At 40.9% G+C, this 16,504-nt stretch overlaps 1 protein-coding gene across 2 annotated transcripts in view; it reads right to left on the bottom strand.

Annotated features, from left to right (window-relative positions):
• The window catches only part of usp53b (ubiquitin specific peptidase 53b), a 51,094-nt gene extending 38,935 nt beyond the window's left edge, over positions 1-12,159 (bottom strand). For both annotated transcript variants that reach the window (XM_029750158.1, XM_029750159.1), the window contains exons 1-6: positions 11,614-12,159; positions 4,159-4,349; positions 3,733-3,908; positions 3,347-3,439; positions 2,799-2,933; positions 488-601 (exon numbers count right to left, since the gene is read on the bottom strand). In XM_029750158.1, the coding sequence (XP_029606018.1) occupies positions 488-601; positions 2,799-2,933; positions 3,347-3,439; positions 3,733-3,908; positions 4,159-4,225 (585 nt within the window). In that variant the 5' untranslated portion in view covers positions 4,226-4,349; positions 11,614-12,159. The remainder of the gene's footprint in view (positions 1-487; positions 602-2,798; positions 2,934-3,346; positions 3,440-3,732; positions 3,909-4,158; positions 4,350-11,613) is intronic.
• Between the last annotated feature and the right edge of the window lie 4,345 nt (positions 12,160-16,504).

Below are 16,504 nucleotides of genomic sequence, written 5' to 3'. Positions count from 1 at the left end.
AGCTGTGTATGTTTGCTGTGTGTATGCTTTTATTTATGCATGTATATGTCTTTCTTAGGCGGCGTAAGAATTGCCCTTCGGGGACAATAAAGATATATTGAATTGACTTGGTTTTATATTATTTTTGTTGTTAGTGAGTATGTCACTATTGGGTAACACTTTACTTAAGGCATGCAGTTATAGTGTATTATTACTTGTTACAAGCATGTATAAGTCCTTATAAATGTTTTATAAAGGAACGTATAAAATGCTACGTCTTTTTATGTGGAAATATATCAACTGAAAATGGCTGAAAATAGCTGTTTCATTATAAGATGATAACACATTATGAACACTTCATAAATACTGATGGCAAGGCTTATAATGCATTATGAACGTAACATAATGCATTATACCTATATCCCTTAAGTAGAGTGTTATCCAATAGTCTATATGTCTCTCATTTTCCCTCTTCCCAATCAACAGTGGAATAAATACATCACATTACCTGTTCATAAAGTGTCATGGCAAACTTCTGGTGGGTAATGCAGGACTTGGATGTGCAGGCCTCAGTCGCTGTGTCAGAAACTATGTGCAGGTGAATTCTCTCCAGAATGTTCTCCTTGTGCACCAAGAATGAAACAAAATGAGGTCAGACATCTGAAGTCAGTTACTGTTAAGAGTTTTCCATTACATCCTTAGCATATGTAGTCCAAACTATCCTGATACACATATCTGTGAGTAAAAACATACAGTGTACACTGAGTGTACAAAACGTTAAGAACACTTTCCTAATATTGAGTTGCACTTTGTAGTCCATGTCTCAATTCGTCAGAGCATGGACTATAAGGTGTCAAAAGCATTCCACAGGGATGATGGTCCATGTTGACTCCAATTCTTTCCACAGTTGTATCAAGTTAGCTGGATGTCCTTTGGGTGGTGGACCATTCTTGATACACACGGCAAACTGTTGAGCGTGAAAAACCTAGCAGTGTTGCAGTTATTGACACACTCAAACCGGTGCGCCTGGCACCTACTACCATAGACCATTCAAAGGCATCTTTTGTCTTGGCCATTCACCCTCTGAATGGGACACATCTGTCCATAATGAAGCGCTGCTCTGCCTTCTAAACAATACTATCCACAAGGCAGGTCCTACAGGCCATAGTTTTGTCGCACCTGGACTACTGTTCAGTCGTGTGGTCAGGTGCCACAAAGAGGGAAAATTACAATTGGCTCAGAACAGGGCAGCACGGCTGGCCCTTAAATGTACACGGGGAGCTAACATTAATGATATGCATGTCAATCTCTCATGGCTCAAAGTGGAGGAGAGATTGACTTCATCACTACTTGTTTTTGTAAGAGGTGTTGACAAGCTGAATGCACCGAGCTGTTTAAACTACTACAGTAGCACAAAGCTCGGACACCCATGCATACCTCACAAGAGATGTCTTCACAATCCCCAAGTCCAGAACAGACTATGGGAGGTGCACAGTACTACATAGAGCCATGACTACATGGAACTATATTCCACATCAGGTAACTGATATAAGCAGTAGAATCAGATTTTTTTTAAGATAAAAAAACATCTTATGGAACAGAGGGTACTGTGAAGAGACACACACACACACACACAGCTACAGACACACGCAAACGCACACAGGCACTAGCACACGCACTCCACACACACGTACATTGTAATATTGTTGTATGGTGGTATTATACATTTTGTATTGTAGATATGTAGTGGTGGTATAATGTTATATGATGTACTGTTTTATCTATGTGTAATGTAAGTGCTGTAATGTGTTTGGACCCCAGGAAGACCCCTTTGCAACAGCTAATGGGGATCCCTAATAAAAACAAATGCAAATACATACACAATCCATGTCCCACTTGTCTCAAGGCTTCTTTAACCTGTCTCCTCCCCTTTATCTACACTGATTGAAGTGGTGACATCAATAAGGGATCATAGTTTTCACCTGGTCAGTCTATGTCATGGAAAGAGCAGGTTTTCCTAATGTTTGGTACACTCAGTGTATATTAAATAATTTATCTCGCACTATCCATTTAAAATGATTGTTCACTGATATATTCTGTTGAATTTTAATGACTATCAATGGCCATGCTAATGTTAGCCCAAAATGCTTACATGTAAAGTAAGCATTCAGAAATATTAAACAAGTACTTTAATCCTGATTCAGTGGTGAACTATTAATGTACTGTGCAAGAATTCACATTTCAATAATCAATGAAACAATGTTAACTGAGTTTACCAAAAAGAAACTCAACTGCTCAAAATTCAAAACTTATTTTTTGCAGCATAGGAGAAATGTAATCTTGTCATACCCTGCTTCTTCCTGACTTCCCTTTTGGTTGAATAGGGTTGTTATGGTCTTCAGCTAAGATGGTGCCATTGGACGGCTCTGGGAGAATCCTTAAATATCTCAGTTGGAGGTATAACCTTGTCTGTGCTAAGGAGAAAATACCCTCTGACCTCCTAGCTTCTGTTCCTTTAGCTCAGTGTTTCCCAAACCTCTCCTTAAAGTACCCCCAGCCATTTCCACTTATTTGATTTATTCCAGAACTATCACAGCTGACTTAACTGGTTAAGTGACTAGTTGAATCAGATGTATTTGTACTAGAATACATACAGTAGGCTGGGTTAGGGTTGCAAAATTACTTTTGGGAAAGTTACTGGAATTTAGCAAATTTAAGAGGTACCAAAGGAGAGTTTTGGGAAACTACTTTAGTTCAATAAAAAAGGCTGATATGACATTGCGATCGCTAAAAAAGAAAGCGCTACAGTTCTGACTTACAAAGCACTCTGCAGCGTCGTCCATGTGGCCTAGTTGGAAGCGTTGCTCGTCCTTAAAGGTTTCAGCAAGGGCGTGGCGCAGGCTATCTGAAGGCAACGCTCGCTCTCGGCTCTCCTGGAACTGGCTGAAAATACTCTGCAGAGGGAAAATGCATCGTTGAGAATTACTTAGTACTGTAAGTTGCCTTATTTATCAAGTCACTAAGGGCCGGTTTCCTGGACCCAGAAAGAATGTTCAATGCAGTCCAGGATTAGTCTTAATTCTAGGTCTGGAACACTGCCCATTAGGCACAGACGTCAATTTAACATCTATTTCATGTTGGATAAACGTTATTTTATTGAAATGACGTGGAAACTATATTGATTCAACCAGTGTGTTCCCAGTGGGTGGGTTTAAAATATCTACAAAAATCAATGGCTATTTTTGTTTAAATAGAAACTAAATAACTATTCTACATTTTAATGATAGGTATGGTGAACTTGGACATCTTGTGATCTCTTGAATAAGTCATTAAACTAGGTATTGTGATGATAATATTATATACAAACCTTTAAAGCGCAGAAAATGCAGGCATCCCCTAGACAAAAATGACCAGGAAGCTGTCTCAAACTCCTCCTGAAAATGTCCAACTGCCATAGCACCTGTTCAGGTGAAATGACAGCATTGCACTGGTCATATTCAAATCATATATATATGTGTGTATTAATCCAACAATATCTGTAACATAAAATGTTATTACTGTTTTAGTCCTACATGAAGTTCTATATGAAAAGTAGACCTAGGTCCTACATTAAAAAAACATGGATACATCTTAATCTAGTAGTAATCTTGCCACTTAGCATAGGAAATAAGCATAGGAAATATGGAAGCATAGGAAATAAGCTATGTTTGAACTATTGCATAAACCTGCATATTGACAAGGTTTAGCACTCACCTGTACGGCACTGTTGAGGAAGCAGCTATTCTGGCCTGGTTCGTTCAGCAGGCCTTTGGTGAGAGCCAGAGACAACATGCTCCCAGGCTGATAGGACTTCCCCAGACCCCCACCACCACCAACACCTCCAGGCTTTTTGAAGAGTTTGACCCATGCCAGAGAGTTAGAGCCTGCCCCTGGAGGGAGAGTAGTCACCAGTTGTTTTTTTTGTTCTACTAGCAATTGGATATACAAATGTGGCTCCTGGAACAGGAGTTTAAGACCGCTGTTATGGGATATATCCATAGAGAATACTTTAATCATACACTACATCCTGAGGGGTAAGTCCTTATGTGTCCATGTACATCTTAGAGAGGAAATAGCACTTGGCCACTGGTTATGATCATACATTGGTTTAGTGACTTAGTGATGGGAGCTGTTGTTTACCTTCTCCGGAGAGTGGGGGAGGTTTGCCACAGCTGGACATACTGGGAAGAGGGAGCTGGCAGGCCATGGGACCAATCCATTACATCCCTGCCTCGCACTTCCAAAGAGATCCATTGAAGTCATTCCCAGGCTCATCCATAGGGAAGCTTTGGAATAGCACTATTGTACATTGAATGACAATGGGACCAAGTCTAAAGAGAGGAAGAGAGATGGGACAAATCACTGGCTTTAAAAAAAACTTTGGGCAATGACAGCACAAACAGCACAAAGCATCATTCTGTTACCAAACTTTGCATCTGCTCTGTTCTTCAAATAAATGTGCTTTTGTAAAAAAAAAAACCTGCAGGAATTGTTAAAAGTAGTAATCATTGGTTTTTGTTTGACATACATTTTAAAGTGAAAAATCTGTTTCTCAATGTCACTCTGTTACCGTTGCATTGCCCTAATATTTAATACCAGTGGGTTACCACTTAGGTTCACATGTATCTAACTTGAATATTTTCCCTGTGTTCATTTTCAAATAGATTTTTTGAACAGATTAGGGGCAGATACAAATTAACAGTTGAAACAGTTTTTCAGTAAAATGCATCATAGTTTAAGCCAATTGTCAATGCTATTTGTGATACAATTTTCTGATTTCCCATGGCCACCCCTTACTGGTGCTTGGTCCCCGCTCTGGCCCCCCATAAAAATACATCTTAGAATCGCCCCTGCTATTATGTTGCCTTACTGCCATTGTTTTATCCTATGTCTTAATACATTGTTTATGACCTTCTCAAAGTGTTATGATTTTATTTTACATACACCTAAATAGAATCTAGATGATGATAGTTATATAAGTGACTATAGATACTAGATACTAGAGACTAGTGACTAGTGACCATAGAGACTAGGCCTAGTTGCAATGGCTTCTCTGTGTTGTGATTGACAGGAGCTGGGTGGACAATGTTTGAACTGTATAGGTTACTTGGGCACTGAATCAACAGTCAGTTCACAGGCATTAGCTGCTTTTCAAGTCACGGGTTGTCACAGCACTGAAAAATACAGTACACCCTGGCATTTCATCAAATTATTGAATCACATTAGGACTGTGTGAAAGTCTGGATACTCCCCATACCAAAACAGCACATATAGTTTGCTAACTAGGCCAATGAGGCTCCCTGCAGGGTTGGGGTCAATATGAATGGAAGTCAGTCGATTCTGGAAGTAAACTGACATTCCAATCGAATAATTGAAAAAAGGGCATCTATTTACAATGACTTCTCAATAAACTGAAAAGTAGAAGATACACTACATGACCAAACGTATGTGGACACCTGCTCGTCGAACAAATCATGGGCATCAATATGGAGTTGGTCCCCTCTTTCCTGCTATAACAGCCTCTTCTGGAAAGGCTTTCAACTAGATGTTGGAAAATTGCTGCGGGGACTTGATTCCATTCAGCCACAAGAGCATTAGTGAGGTCGGGCACTGATGTTGGGCGATTAGAGCCAGATTCATCCGTCAGACTGCCAGATGGTGAAGCGTGATTCATCACTCCAGAGAACGCGTTTTCACTGCTCCAGGGTCCAATAGCTTTACACCACTCATGTGCAATAGTGATCTTAGGCTTGTGTGCAGCTGCTTGGCCATGGAAACCCATTTCATGAAGCTCCTGACGAACAGTTCTTGTGCTTATGTTGCTTCCAGAGGCAGTTTGGAACTCGGTGGTGAGAACTGCAATGGAGGACTTCAACACTCAGAGGTCCCATTCTTTGAGCATGTGTGGCTACCACTTCGCTGCTGAGACGTTGTTGCTCCTAGATGTTTCCACTTCACAATAACAGCACTTACAGTTGAACGGGGCAGCTCTAGCAGGAAAGAAATTTGACGAACTGACTTGTTGGAAAGGTGGCATCCTATGACGGTGCCACGTTGAAAGTCACTGAGCTCTTCAGTAAGGCCATTTTTATTTATTTATTTTTATTTAACCTTATATTTAACTAGGAAGTCAGTTAAGAACAAATTATTGTTTACACTGACAGCCTACCAAAAGGCAAAAGGCCTCCTGTGGGGACTGGGGCTGGGATTAAAAATAAAATGAATAAAATAAAAATATTGGACAAAACAGACATCACGACAAGAAGTTCTACTGCCAATGTTTGTCTATGGAGATTGCATCCCTGTCTGCTCGATTTTATACATCTGTCAGCAACGGGTGTGGATGAAGTAGCCGAATCCACTAATTTGAAGGGGTGTCCACATACTTTTGTATATATAGTGTATTATTTTATTTTTTTAATCACTGTTTTTATTTTTTATTTAAATCACTTCCTGAATTGACTGCCTTCAATTCAAATTCACCCAAACATTACAGACAGGACTGTACCTAACTATACCTTGAATCTATTTTATCACCCCCAGAAACCTGCTCCTTTTACTCTTTGTTCCGGACGTCATAGACGTCCAATTCTCATGGCTTTTAGCCGTACCATTATCCTATCCCTCCTCTGTTCCTCTGACGATGTAGAGGTGAATCCAGGCCCTGCAGTGCCTAGCTCCACTCCTATTCCCCAGGCGCTCTCTTTTGATGACTTCTGTAATCGTAAAAGCCTTGGTTTCATGCATGTTAACATTAGAAGCCTCCTCCCTAAGTTTGTTTTATTCACTGCTTTAGCACACTCTGCCAACCCAGATGTCTTAGCTGTGTCTGAATCCTGGCTTAGGAAGACCACCAATAACTCTGAAATCTTCAACTACAAAATATTCAGACAAAATAGAACGGCCAAAGGGGGCGGTGTTGCAATCTACTGCAGAGATAGCCTGCAGAGTTCTGTCCTCTTATCCAGGTCTGCACCCAAACAATTTGAACTTCTACTTTTAAAAATCCACCTCTCTAAAAACAAGTCTCTCACCGTTGCCGCCTGCTATAGACAACCCTCTGCCCCCAACTGTGCTCTGGATACCATATGTGAACTGATTGCTCCCCATCTAGCTTCAGAGCTCGTGCTGCTAGGTGACCTAAACTGTGACATACTTAACACCCCGGCCATCCTACAATCTAAGCTTGATGCCCTCAATCTCACACAAATTATCAATAAACCTACCAGGTACAACGCCAATGCCGTAAACACGGGCACCCTCATAGATATCATCCTAACCAACTTGCCCTCTAAATACACCTCTGCTGTTTTCAACCAAGATCTCAGCGATCACTGCCTCATTGCCTGCATCCGTAATGGGTCTGCGGTCAAACGACCTCCACTCATCACTATCAAACGCTCCCTGAAACACTTCAGCGAGCAGGGCTTTCCAATCGACCTGGCCCGGGTATCCTGGAAGGATATCGACCTCATCCCGTCAGTAGAGGATGCCTGGTTATTTTTTTTAAATGCCTTCCTCACCATCTTAAATAAGCATGCTCCATTCAATAAATTTAGAACCAGAAACAGATATAGCTTTTGGTTCTCTCCAGACCTGACTGCCCTTAACCAACACAAAAACATCCTGTGGCGTTCTGCATTAGCAACGAATAGCCCCCGTGAAATGCAACTTTTTAGGGAAGTTAAAAACCCATATACACAGGCAGTTAGAAAAGCCAAGGCTAGCTTTTTCAAGCAGAAATTTGCTTCCTGAAACACAAACTCAAAAAAGCTCTGGGACATTGTAAAGTCCATGGAGAATAAGAGCACCTCCTCCCAGCTGCCCACTGCACTGAGGATAGGAAACTCTGTCACCACTGATAAATCCACTATAATTGAGAATTTCAATAAGCATTTTACTACGGCTGGCCATGCTTTCCACCTGGCCACCCCTACCCTGGTCAACAGCACTGCACCCCCCACAGCAACTCGCCCAAGCCTTCCCCAATCCAGTCAGCTGATGTTCTGAAAGAGCTGCAAATTCTGGACCCCCACAAATCAGCCGGGCTAGACAATCTGGACCCTTTCTTTCTAAAATGATCTGCCGATATTGCGATATTGTTGCAACCCCTATTACTAGCCTTTTCAACCTCTCTTTCGTGTCGTCTGAGATTCCCAAAGAAAGCAGCTGCGGTCATCCCTCTCTTTAAAGGGGGGACACTCTTGACCCAAACTGCTACAGACCTATATCTAGCCTACCCTGCCTTTCTTAGGTCTCCGAAAGCCAAGTTAACAAACAGATCACCGACCATTTCGAATCCCACCGTACCTTCTCCACTATGCAATCTGGTTTCAGAGCTGGTCATGGGTGCACCTCAGCCACGCTCAAGGTCCTAAACGATATCTTAACCGCCATCGATAAGAAACAGTACTGTGCATCCGTATTCATTGACCTGGCCAAGGCTTTCGACTCTGTCAATCACCAAATCCTCATCAGCAGACTCAACAGCCTTGGTTTCTCAAATGATTGCCTCGACTGGTTCACCAACTACTTCTCCGACAGAGTTCAGTGTGTCAAATCTGAGGGCCTGTTGTCCGGGCCTCTGGCAGTCTCTATGGGGGTGACACAGGGTTCAATTCGTGGGGCGACTCTCTTCTCTGTATATATCAATGATGTCGCTCGTGCTGCTGGTGAGTCTCTGATCCACCTCTATGCAGACGACACCATTCTGTATACTTCTGGCCCCTCTTTGGACACTGTGTTAACTAACCTCCAGACGAGCTTAAATGCCATACAACTCTCCTTCCATGGCCTCCAACTGCTCTTAAATACAAGTAAAACTAAATGCATGCTCTTCAACCAATCGCTGCCTGCACCTGCCTGCCCATCCAGCATCACTACTCTAGACGGTTTTGACTTAATATGTGGACAACTATAAATACCTAGGTGTCTGGTTAGACTGTAAACTCTCCTCCCAGACTCACATAAAACATCTCCAATCCAAAGCTAAATCTAGAATTGACTTCCTATTTCGCAACAAAGCATCCTTCACTCATGCTGCCAAACATACCCTCGTAAAACTGACCATCATTACCGATCCTCGACTTTGGCGATGTCATTTACAAAATAGCCTCCAACACCCTACTCAACAAATTGGATGCAGTCTATCACCGTGCCAACCGTTTTGTCACCAAAGCCCCATATACTGCCCACCACTGCGACCTGGACGCTCTCGTTGGCTGGCCCTCGCTTCATACTCGTCGCCAAACCCACTGGCTCCAGGTCATCTACAAGACCCTGCTAGGTAAAGTCCCGCCTTATCTCTGCTCGCTGGTCACCATAGCAACACCCATCCGTAGCATGCGTTCCAGCAGGTATATCTCACTTGTCACCCCCAAAGCCAATTCCTCCTTTAGCCGCCTCTCCTTCCAGTTCTCTGCTGCCAATGACTGGAACGAACTACAAAAATCTCTGAAAATGGAAACACTTATCTCCCTCACAAGCTTTAAGCACCAGGTGTCAGAGCAGCTCACAGATCACTGCACCTGTACATAGCCCATCTATAAATAGCCCAAACAACTACCTCTTCCCCTATTGTATTTATTTTGCTCCTTTGCACCCCAGTATTTCTACTTTGCACACTCATCTACTGTCAAATCTACCATTCCAGTGTTTTAATTGCTATATTGCATTTACTTCGCCACCATGGCCTATGTATTGCCTTTACCTCCCTTATCTCACCTCATTTGCTCACATTGTATATAGACTTATTTTTCTACTGTATTATTGACTGTATGTTTGTTTTACTCCATGTATAACTCTGTGTTGTTATATGTGTCGAACTGCTTTGCTTTATCTTGGCCAGGTCGCAGTTGTAAATGAGAACTTGTTCTCAACTTGCCTACCTGGTTAAATAAAGGTGAAATAAATAAAATTAAAAAATAAAAGGACAGGTTGTTGATCTTGTTGCTGAGCTGTGATGCTGCCGAGTCATTATGTTTTCCAGGAATCCACAGAATTAATTCCATATGAAGTAGGATTAGGCCTCGGCCAAGTAAAAGGCCTAATAGCCTACAGGTAGGTAACCCAGAAGCACATTACAAAACCTTAGGTTGCTCTTATAGGAGTCTAATAACACTGTAATTGCACTTTATTCTACATTGAACTCCATCTCCATTACTAAAATAATATGTTACTACAATGTTGTTATTGGAGTAATTACAGTGTTAATACACAGGTATAAGAGCAAAAATAATGGAAGTGTTACCGGTAAAGCTATTCTCATCCTCTTCTCTAAGAGTTGGCTATGGACTAGCACTTTAGTGTTTCTAATCCATAAAGATACATAAAGATATAACACATAATATTTTATATTCTATAATATTTTCTGGGTCCAACCAGCCACATTTTTCTTGAAAGATGGTTATCCTCCTCCTGTCTAACAATGTAGTCAGATCTCAGATGTGCCATGGAAACAATGAGCAGGAAGAATTATACCTCCCATTAATACTGTATCTGTGTCCCAAATGGCACCCTATTCCCTTTGAAGTTCTCTACTTTTGACCAGGACCCATACGGAACTATATGGGGAATAGGGTGCCATTTGGGATGCAACCAATAGCTCCTACTAATAGCCATGTATTAAACAAGAAGCCCTGTATTAAGACAAGTAAATCCCAACCCAAAGTGCTCTACAAACCTACTTCAGGGATCATACAAGAGCTAGAGGCAATAGCGCCAGCATTCCATCTGATATTGTTTCATAACTACCTAGATGTAGGGGCTAGAGGATGTTTGCTTCTGGAAAGGGCTGCAGCTTGGTTTGAAAAAGCTATAGCCCTGTCCAGAAACACCTGTTAGGCACTAATGCAGATTTGAAAGGTTTGGATAAGAATAAGCAACATGACAGAACATCCCACCTATCGATACATTACTTTAGGTATGCATGAAATTAGATGTGTTTTTTGTTGAACTATCCTTTCACATTCTGTTTGCCATCACTGACTTAAGCATAATATCTAACTGCATCTGTAGTTGACCCATGTCTGTCCTTATTTTTGCTATTTGCAAATAATACGTTTTTGCTTGTAAGAATCAAATATTTACAAAATGTGCAAGATGTTTACTGGATACACTCGATACACTGCCTTCAATTCGAATTGAGCCCAACCCTGGTGTCCAGGCTAGTTATCCAGCCCATGTTGTGACCAAAAAGTGGTACAGTATACATATGAAGCAAATAGAATAGACATGAACAATTATTATTCAATTTGTTTATCTGCACATGTGGTGTATTCTTGAAATAGAAAAAGGATGCTTATCAAAGCCCTATAATTATAACTTAAACCTTCATATGATTTAATTTAGCCTATAATTCTCCATCCTTGCATGCACTGTATTAATCGAAATAGCGAGGGGTTTACACGAACATGAGGGACTTTTGTACCATGCATTGGGCTACTTCAGATGCCTTTGCATATCGTGCAATTTACACCTGTTAGGACGCATGCGTGTTATGGGGGAACTGCTTTATTTACCGCAACTCGCATCACTGCATCACAGAAAAACATACCCGTTCGATACAAAATGTCATAACACACATGCAATACTCACGTCGGTAATATTTGGCCGATATAATAGATCTCCCAAAGCAGCTTAGTTGTCAACATTAGAGTCCCACAAGTTTTGTCCCGTAAAAATCCTATAAGCAAAAATGACTGCTATAGACTACACAGACACGCTCGTGGATCATGTCAGGCAGTACTGGTGGATGGAATCTGTGGGCAAATGCAGTATTAAGGCCTGCATAGCTACAATAAATTGCTACGCTAGTGCAGTGATTCAATGCCAACCCGCATTTTAACCGTCATACCAGAATACTTTTAAGCTCTAGTCTTATTCTAGCCAGACAATTTTCTTGCTGTTTTGACGTTTTCGGTTCAACAGCGGAATTCATTTCGGGAAATAAATCCAGCAGCGGTCTATGCCTGAATGTCATCCGCAGATTAGTGATGTTTTGAGAGTTGCGAGGTCAAAATCCGCCCCTAGTGTACAGTAAGTAGCCTAATGCAATTCCCAAAGAGATATTTCGGCCGCATGGGCGCACTTTATGGCAAATCGCTTGTCTCGCAGAGCAGACAAGCATTCGGCGTTTGGTTTGTCCCATTTGAGGTGAGACTAGAAATCACATGACTCAAAAAACGGTTTCACAATAAGGCTGACTGCAGCATGTAACATGGCAATAGTCTGGGTTTACTATACTAAACTATGCTTTGACGTTTGCAATTATAAAATGCAATTATCTAAAGACCATGTTCCTTGAGATAAAACATATTCAAGGTGGAAATATAGATGGGTCATTCTGCAAGGAAAGAAAAGTCCATGTCAATAGCTAGGTATCCATCCAATTGGAGACAGATTTTCACGCAAATATTCTAAAATCCACATAAAGGAAATATGCACATTTTCCACCAAATTGACTTGTTGATTAAAGTCAGTGCGTGATGACATAATGCACACAAAATTGACTTTTTTGCTTAAGTTTTCATGTACCGAATAAAAATAAAAAGTTCAATGTCTTTCCATCACATTTTCAACTCTACCAATAGTTTTGTCACAAAAACTGTTGCGTTAAATAGCAAATGTGCCTACACTGGGCTTGGCACCTGCGCTCTAACCAACAGTTTACAAATAGAGTGCAGGTAGGCTGTGCTGGTTGGCTAGTCTACATGATCAGATTATTATGGATAATAGCGAGAATATTTTGATTTGTCAAATGGCAGTCAAGCATCGATCATCATGTCACTGGAATAAGACCCTCAATATTTATTGGAAATGCAGCATCAAGCTCATCACTGTGCACTTTCACCACCCTGTGAAGTTCATCATAACTTATTTCATCTGTAGTTAATAAACTGCATGGTTTTCCAAGTGGTAGTGGGAGGACCACACACCATATCATCATGACTCCATATTTACTTTCATATATGATGGTAATTATATCAATATTTATCCATACAGGCGTTTCCACCACCATTTCCTGCATAATTAATTTTACCTACACAAAAAGATCCCATGTCTAATGTTGGCATTTATAAAATTACAACAGCGCTTCCTGTTTCTGTCAAAGCTGTCATGATTTTTTTTTTATAAGTTATGACTTTACTTGGATGACTGTGGATGAAAACGTGGTTAGTAGCTAGGTTTTCATCCAATTGGCAACAGAATTTCATGCTAATATTCTAAAATCCGTTTGAAGAAAATATGCACATTTTCCCACCAGTGGTGTGTTTTCACCACACTGACTTGTTGAGGATAAAAATCAGTGCGTGATGACATAGTGAACACAAAATTTACTATTTAGCATTTTCAACTACCGATTGTCACAAAAACTGTTGCTTTATGTGCCTACTCTGCGAGTCTATATATTTTACCAAAACTTCCTGTTTCCATCACAGCTGTCTTGAATTTTTTAGATAGTATGAATTTACTCACATAAAAACTGTGGATGGAAACGTGGTTAATGAAAATAAAATGGATTTCCCATTTATAAAGAAAAAAATATGCTCTTATTTTTTGTTGTTGCTTTAGTTTAGAAGTTAGGAGAGAAAAGGAGGGGAACTACATGTTAGAAACGGGCATATTTGGGATTCAATCCCCGTCAGTGTTCAACCTTCCCAAGTTCTCTCACGTCACCCCGCTCCTCCGCTCTCTCCACTGGCTTCCAGTTGAAGCTCGCATCCGCTACAAGACCATGGTGCTTGCCTATGGAGCTGTGAGGGGAACGGCACCTCCATACCTTCAGGCTCTGATCAGGCCCTACACCCAAACAAGGGCACTGCGTTCATCCACCTCTGGCCTGCTGGCCCCCCTACCTCTGAGGAAGCACGGTTCCCGCTCAGCCCAGTCCAAACTGTTCGCTGCTCTGGCACCCCAATGGTGGAACAAGCTCCCTCACGACGCCAGGACAGCGGAGTCAATCACCACCTTCCGGAGACACCTGAAACCCCACCTCTTTAAGGAATACCTGGGATAGGATAAAGTAATCCTTCTAACCCCCCCCCCCCCCTTAAAAGATTTAGATGCACTATTGTAAAGTGGTTGTTCCACTGGATATCATAAGGTGAATGCACCAATTTGTAAGTCGCTCTGGATAAGAGCGTCTGCTAAATTACTTAAATGTAAAATGTAAAATGTCATTGAGGGGCATGTCTAATCCGGAAGTGGCTGTGTTGACCAGTCAATAGAGTAGACCAACCTCCAGCACTCCTAAACAATACAATTAGATTAATTCTTTTTTATGTTTTTTATAAAATGGCATATGCAGCCCCATGGCCTCTATTTCAGTCCGCTATCCACAACTCAGAAAGCCTATACTATTTTCCCACAAAAATGCATTCAGGGTGGTAGGGGACCACCCATCGGGAACATGTCTTCAATCCCATGAGATCTTGAAACTTGCAGATGTAAAGGCAGAAGCATTGTCTGACTCTGACACAATTACATTTAACAGTCTCTCAATTTAAAATCAATGTTTTAAATGTTTAAAATGATTTATAGCCCAAATGTTGTAATTCTCTTTCTGTGCATTTTTCCTCACTTTTAAGATTCTTGTTCAGCCTTGGGAGACAAGAGAGAAGAGCTCTTGTCCAACTTTTGATCATTTCAAATGATGATTTGTGTCATGTTCGTCGTATGGAGTGGACCAAAACGCAGCGGGAATGTGTATGCTCATCTTTTTATTTATTAAAGAAACGAAACAAAACACTTGAACAAAAACAACGACGAAAAACAGTCCCGTAAGGACAAATGACTATACGGAGAAACAACTACCCACAAATCCCAATGAACAAACACCCCTATTAAATAGGACCTTCAATTAGAGGCAACGAGGAACAGCTGCCTCCAATTGAAGGTCAACCCAATAAACTAAGCATAGAAATAGAATAAATAGACACAGACATAGAAATAGACTAACATAGAACATTGCCCCCAAAAAAACGAAACACACTAAACAAACACCCCCTGCCACGCCCTGACCAAACTATAATAACAAAAAAAAACTTTTACTGGTCAGGATGTCACAATTTGTATTTTGAAAGAATTTCTTATTAAATGAGATCTACAGCAGCTGTAATGATATCATATCATCATGAAATACAATGGATGCTCAGTCTTTTTCTGGGTATAGCTAACCAAATGAATGGAAACCAATGGGATGGTAATATTAGCAATATGCTAACATGAACTACGGAAACAGGTGACTCAATGGACTCCTATTGAGAAAAAAAACCTGAAGGAATTGCTACAATAACCACGTTTCCATCCACAGTTTGTATGCAAGTAAAGTCATATCGCATAAAAACAGCTGTGATGGAAACAGGAAGTCTTGGTGTAATTTTATAAATGCTGACAGGTAATCTGTTTGTTCGACATGGTGGAATCTTTTTGTGTCGGTAAAATGTATTATGTAGAAAATGGTTGTGGAAAGACGTTTTTGCGCAAATATTGATATAATAACAATGATATAGAAATACATTTTGAGTCACACAATCGCATGGCGTGTGGTCCTCACAATACGAATAGGGAAACCACACAGTTTATTAGGCTAAAGATGAAATAAGTTATGATGAACTTCACAGGGTGGTGAATGTGCACAGTGATGAGCTTGATGCTGCTTTCCAATAAATATTGAGGGTCTTATTCCAGTAACATGATGATCGATGCTTGACTGCCATTTGACAAATGAAAATATTCTTGCTATTATCCATAATAAACTGATCATGTAGACTAGCCAACCCGCACAGCCTACCCACACTGTATATGCGAGCTGTTGGGTAGAGCGCAGGCGCCAAGACCAGAGTAGGCACATTTGCTTTTTAACGCAACAGTTTTTGTGACAAAACTATTGGTAGAGTTGAAAATGCAATGGAAACACATTGAACTTTAGATTTTTATTCGGTACATGAAAACTTAAGCAAAAAAGCTAATTCTGTGTAGTGGTCTGGGTGTAGCTGGTGCAGAGGAGTCAGGCGCAGGACAGCAGAGATGAGTAACACAATGAACTTTACTCAAATATTCCAATAACATGTCATAATACCGAGCCCACAATAACGGACTGAACATACATAAAACACGCACAAAAACCATGGGGAAAACAGAGGGTTAAATAATGAACATGTAATTGAGGAATTGAAACCAGGTGTGTAAAACAAAGACAAAACAAATGGAAAATGAAAAGTGGATCAGTGATGGCTAGAAGGCCGGTGACGTCGACTGCCGAACGCCGCTCGAACAAGGAGAGGGACCGACTTCGGCGGAAGTCGTGACATTCTGTGTGCACTACCTCATCACACACTGATTTTTATCTGCAACAAGTCCGTTTGATGGAAACATACTGTACCACTGGTGGGAAAATGAACATATATTCTGTGTATTCTAGAATATTCGCATGAAAATCTGTCCCCAATTGGATAGAAACCTTGCTACTGTCAGGAAACTATTA

The sequence above is a fragment of the Salmo trutta genome, chromosome 4 (assembly GCF_901001165.1).
Source record: "Salmo trutta chromosome 4, fSalTru1.1, whole genome shotgun sequence".
Taxonomy (NCBI): Eukaryota; Metazoa; Chordata; class Actinopteri; order Salmoniformes; family Salmonidae; genus Salmo; species Salmo trutta.
This window is presented reverse-complemented; position numbering and strand designations above follow the sequence as displayed.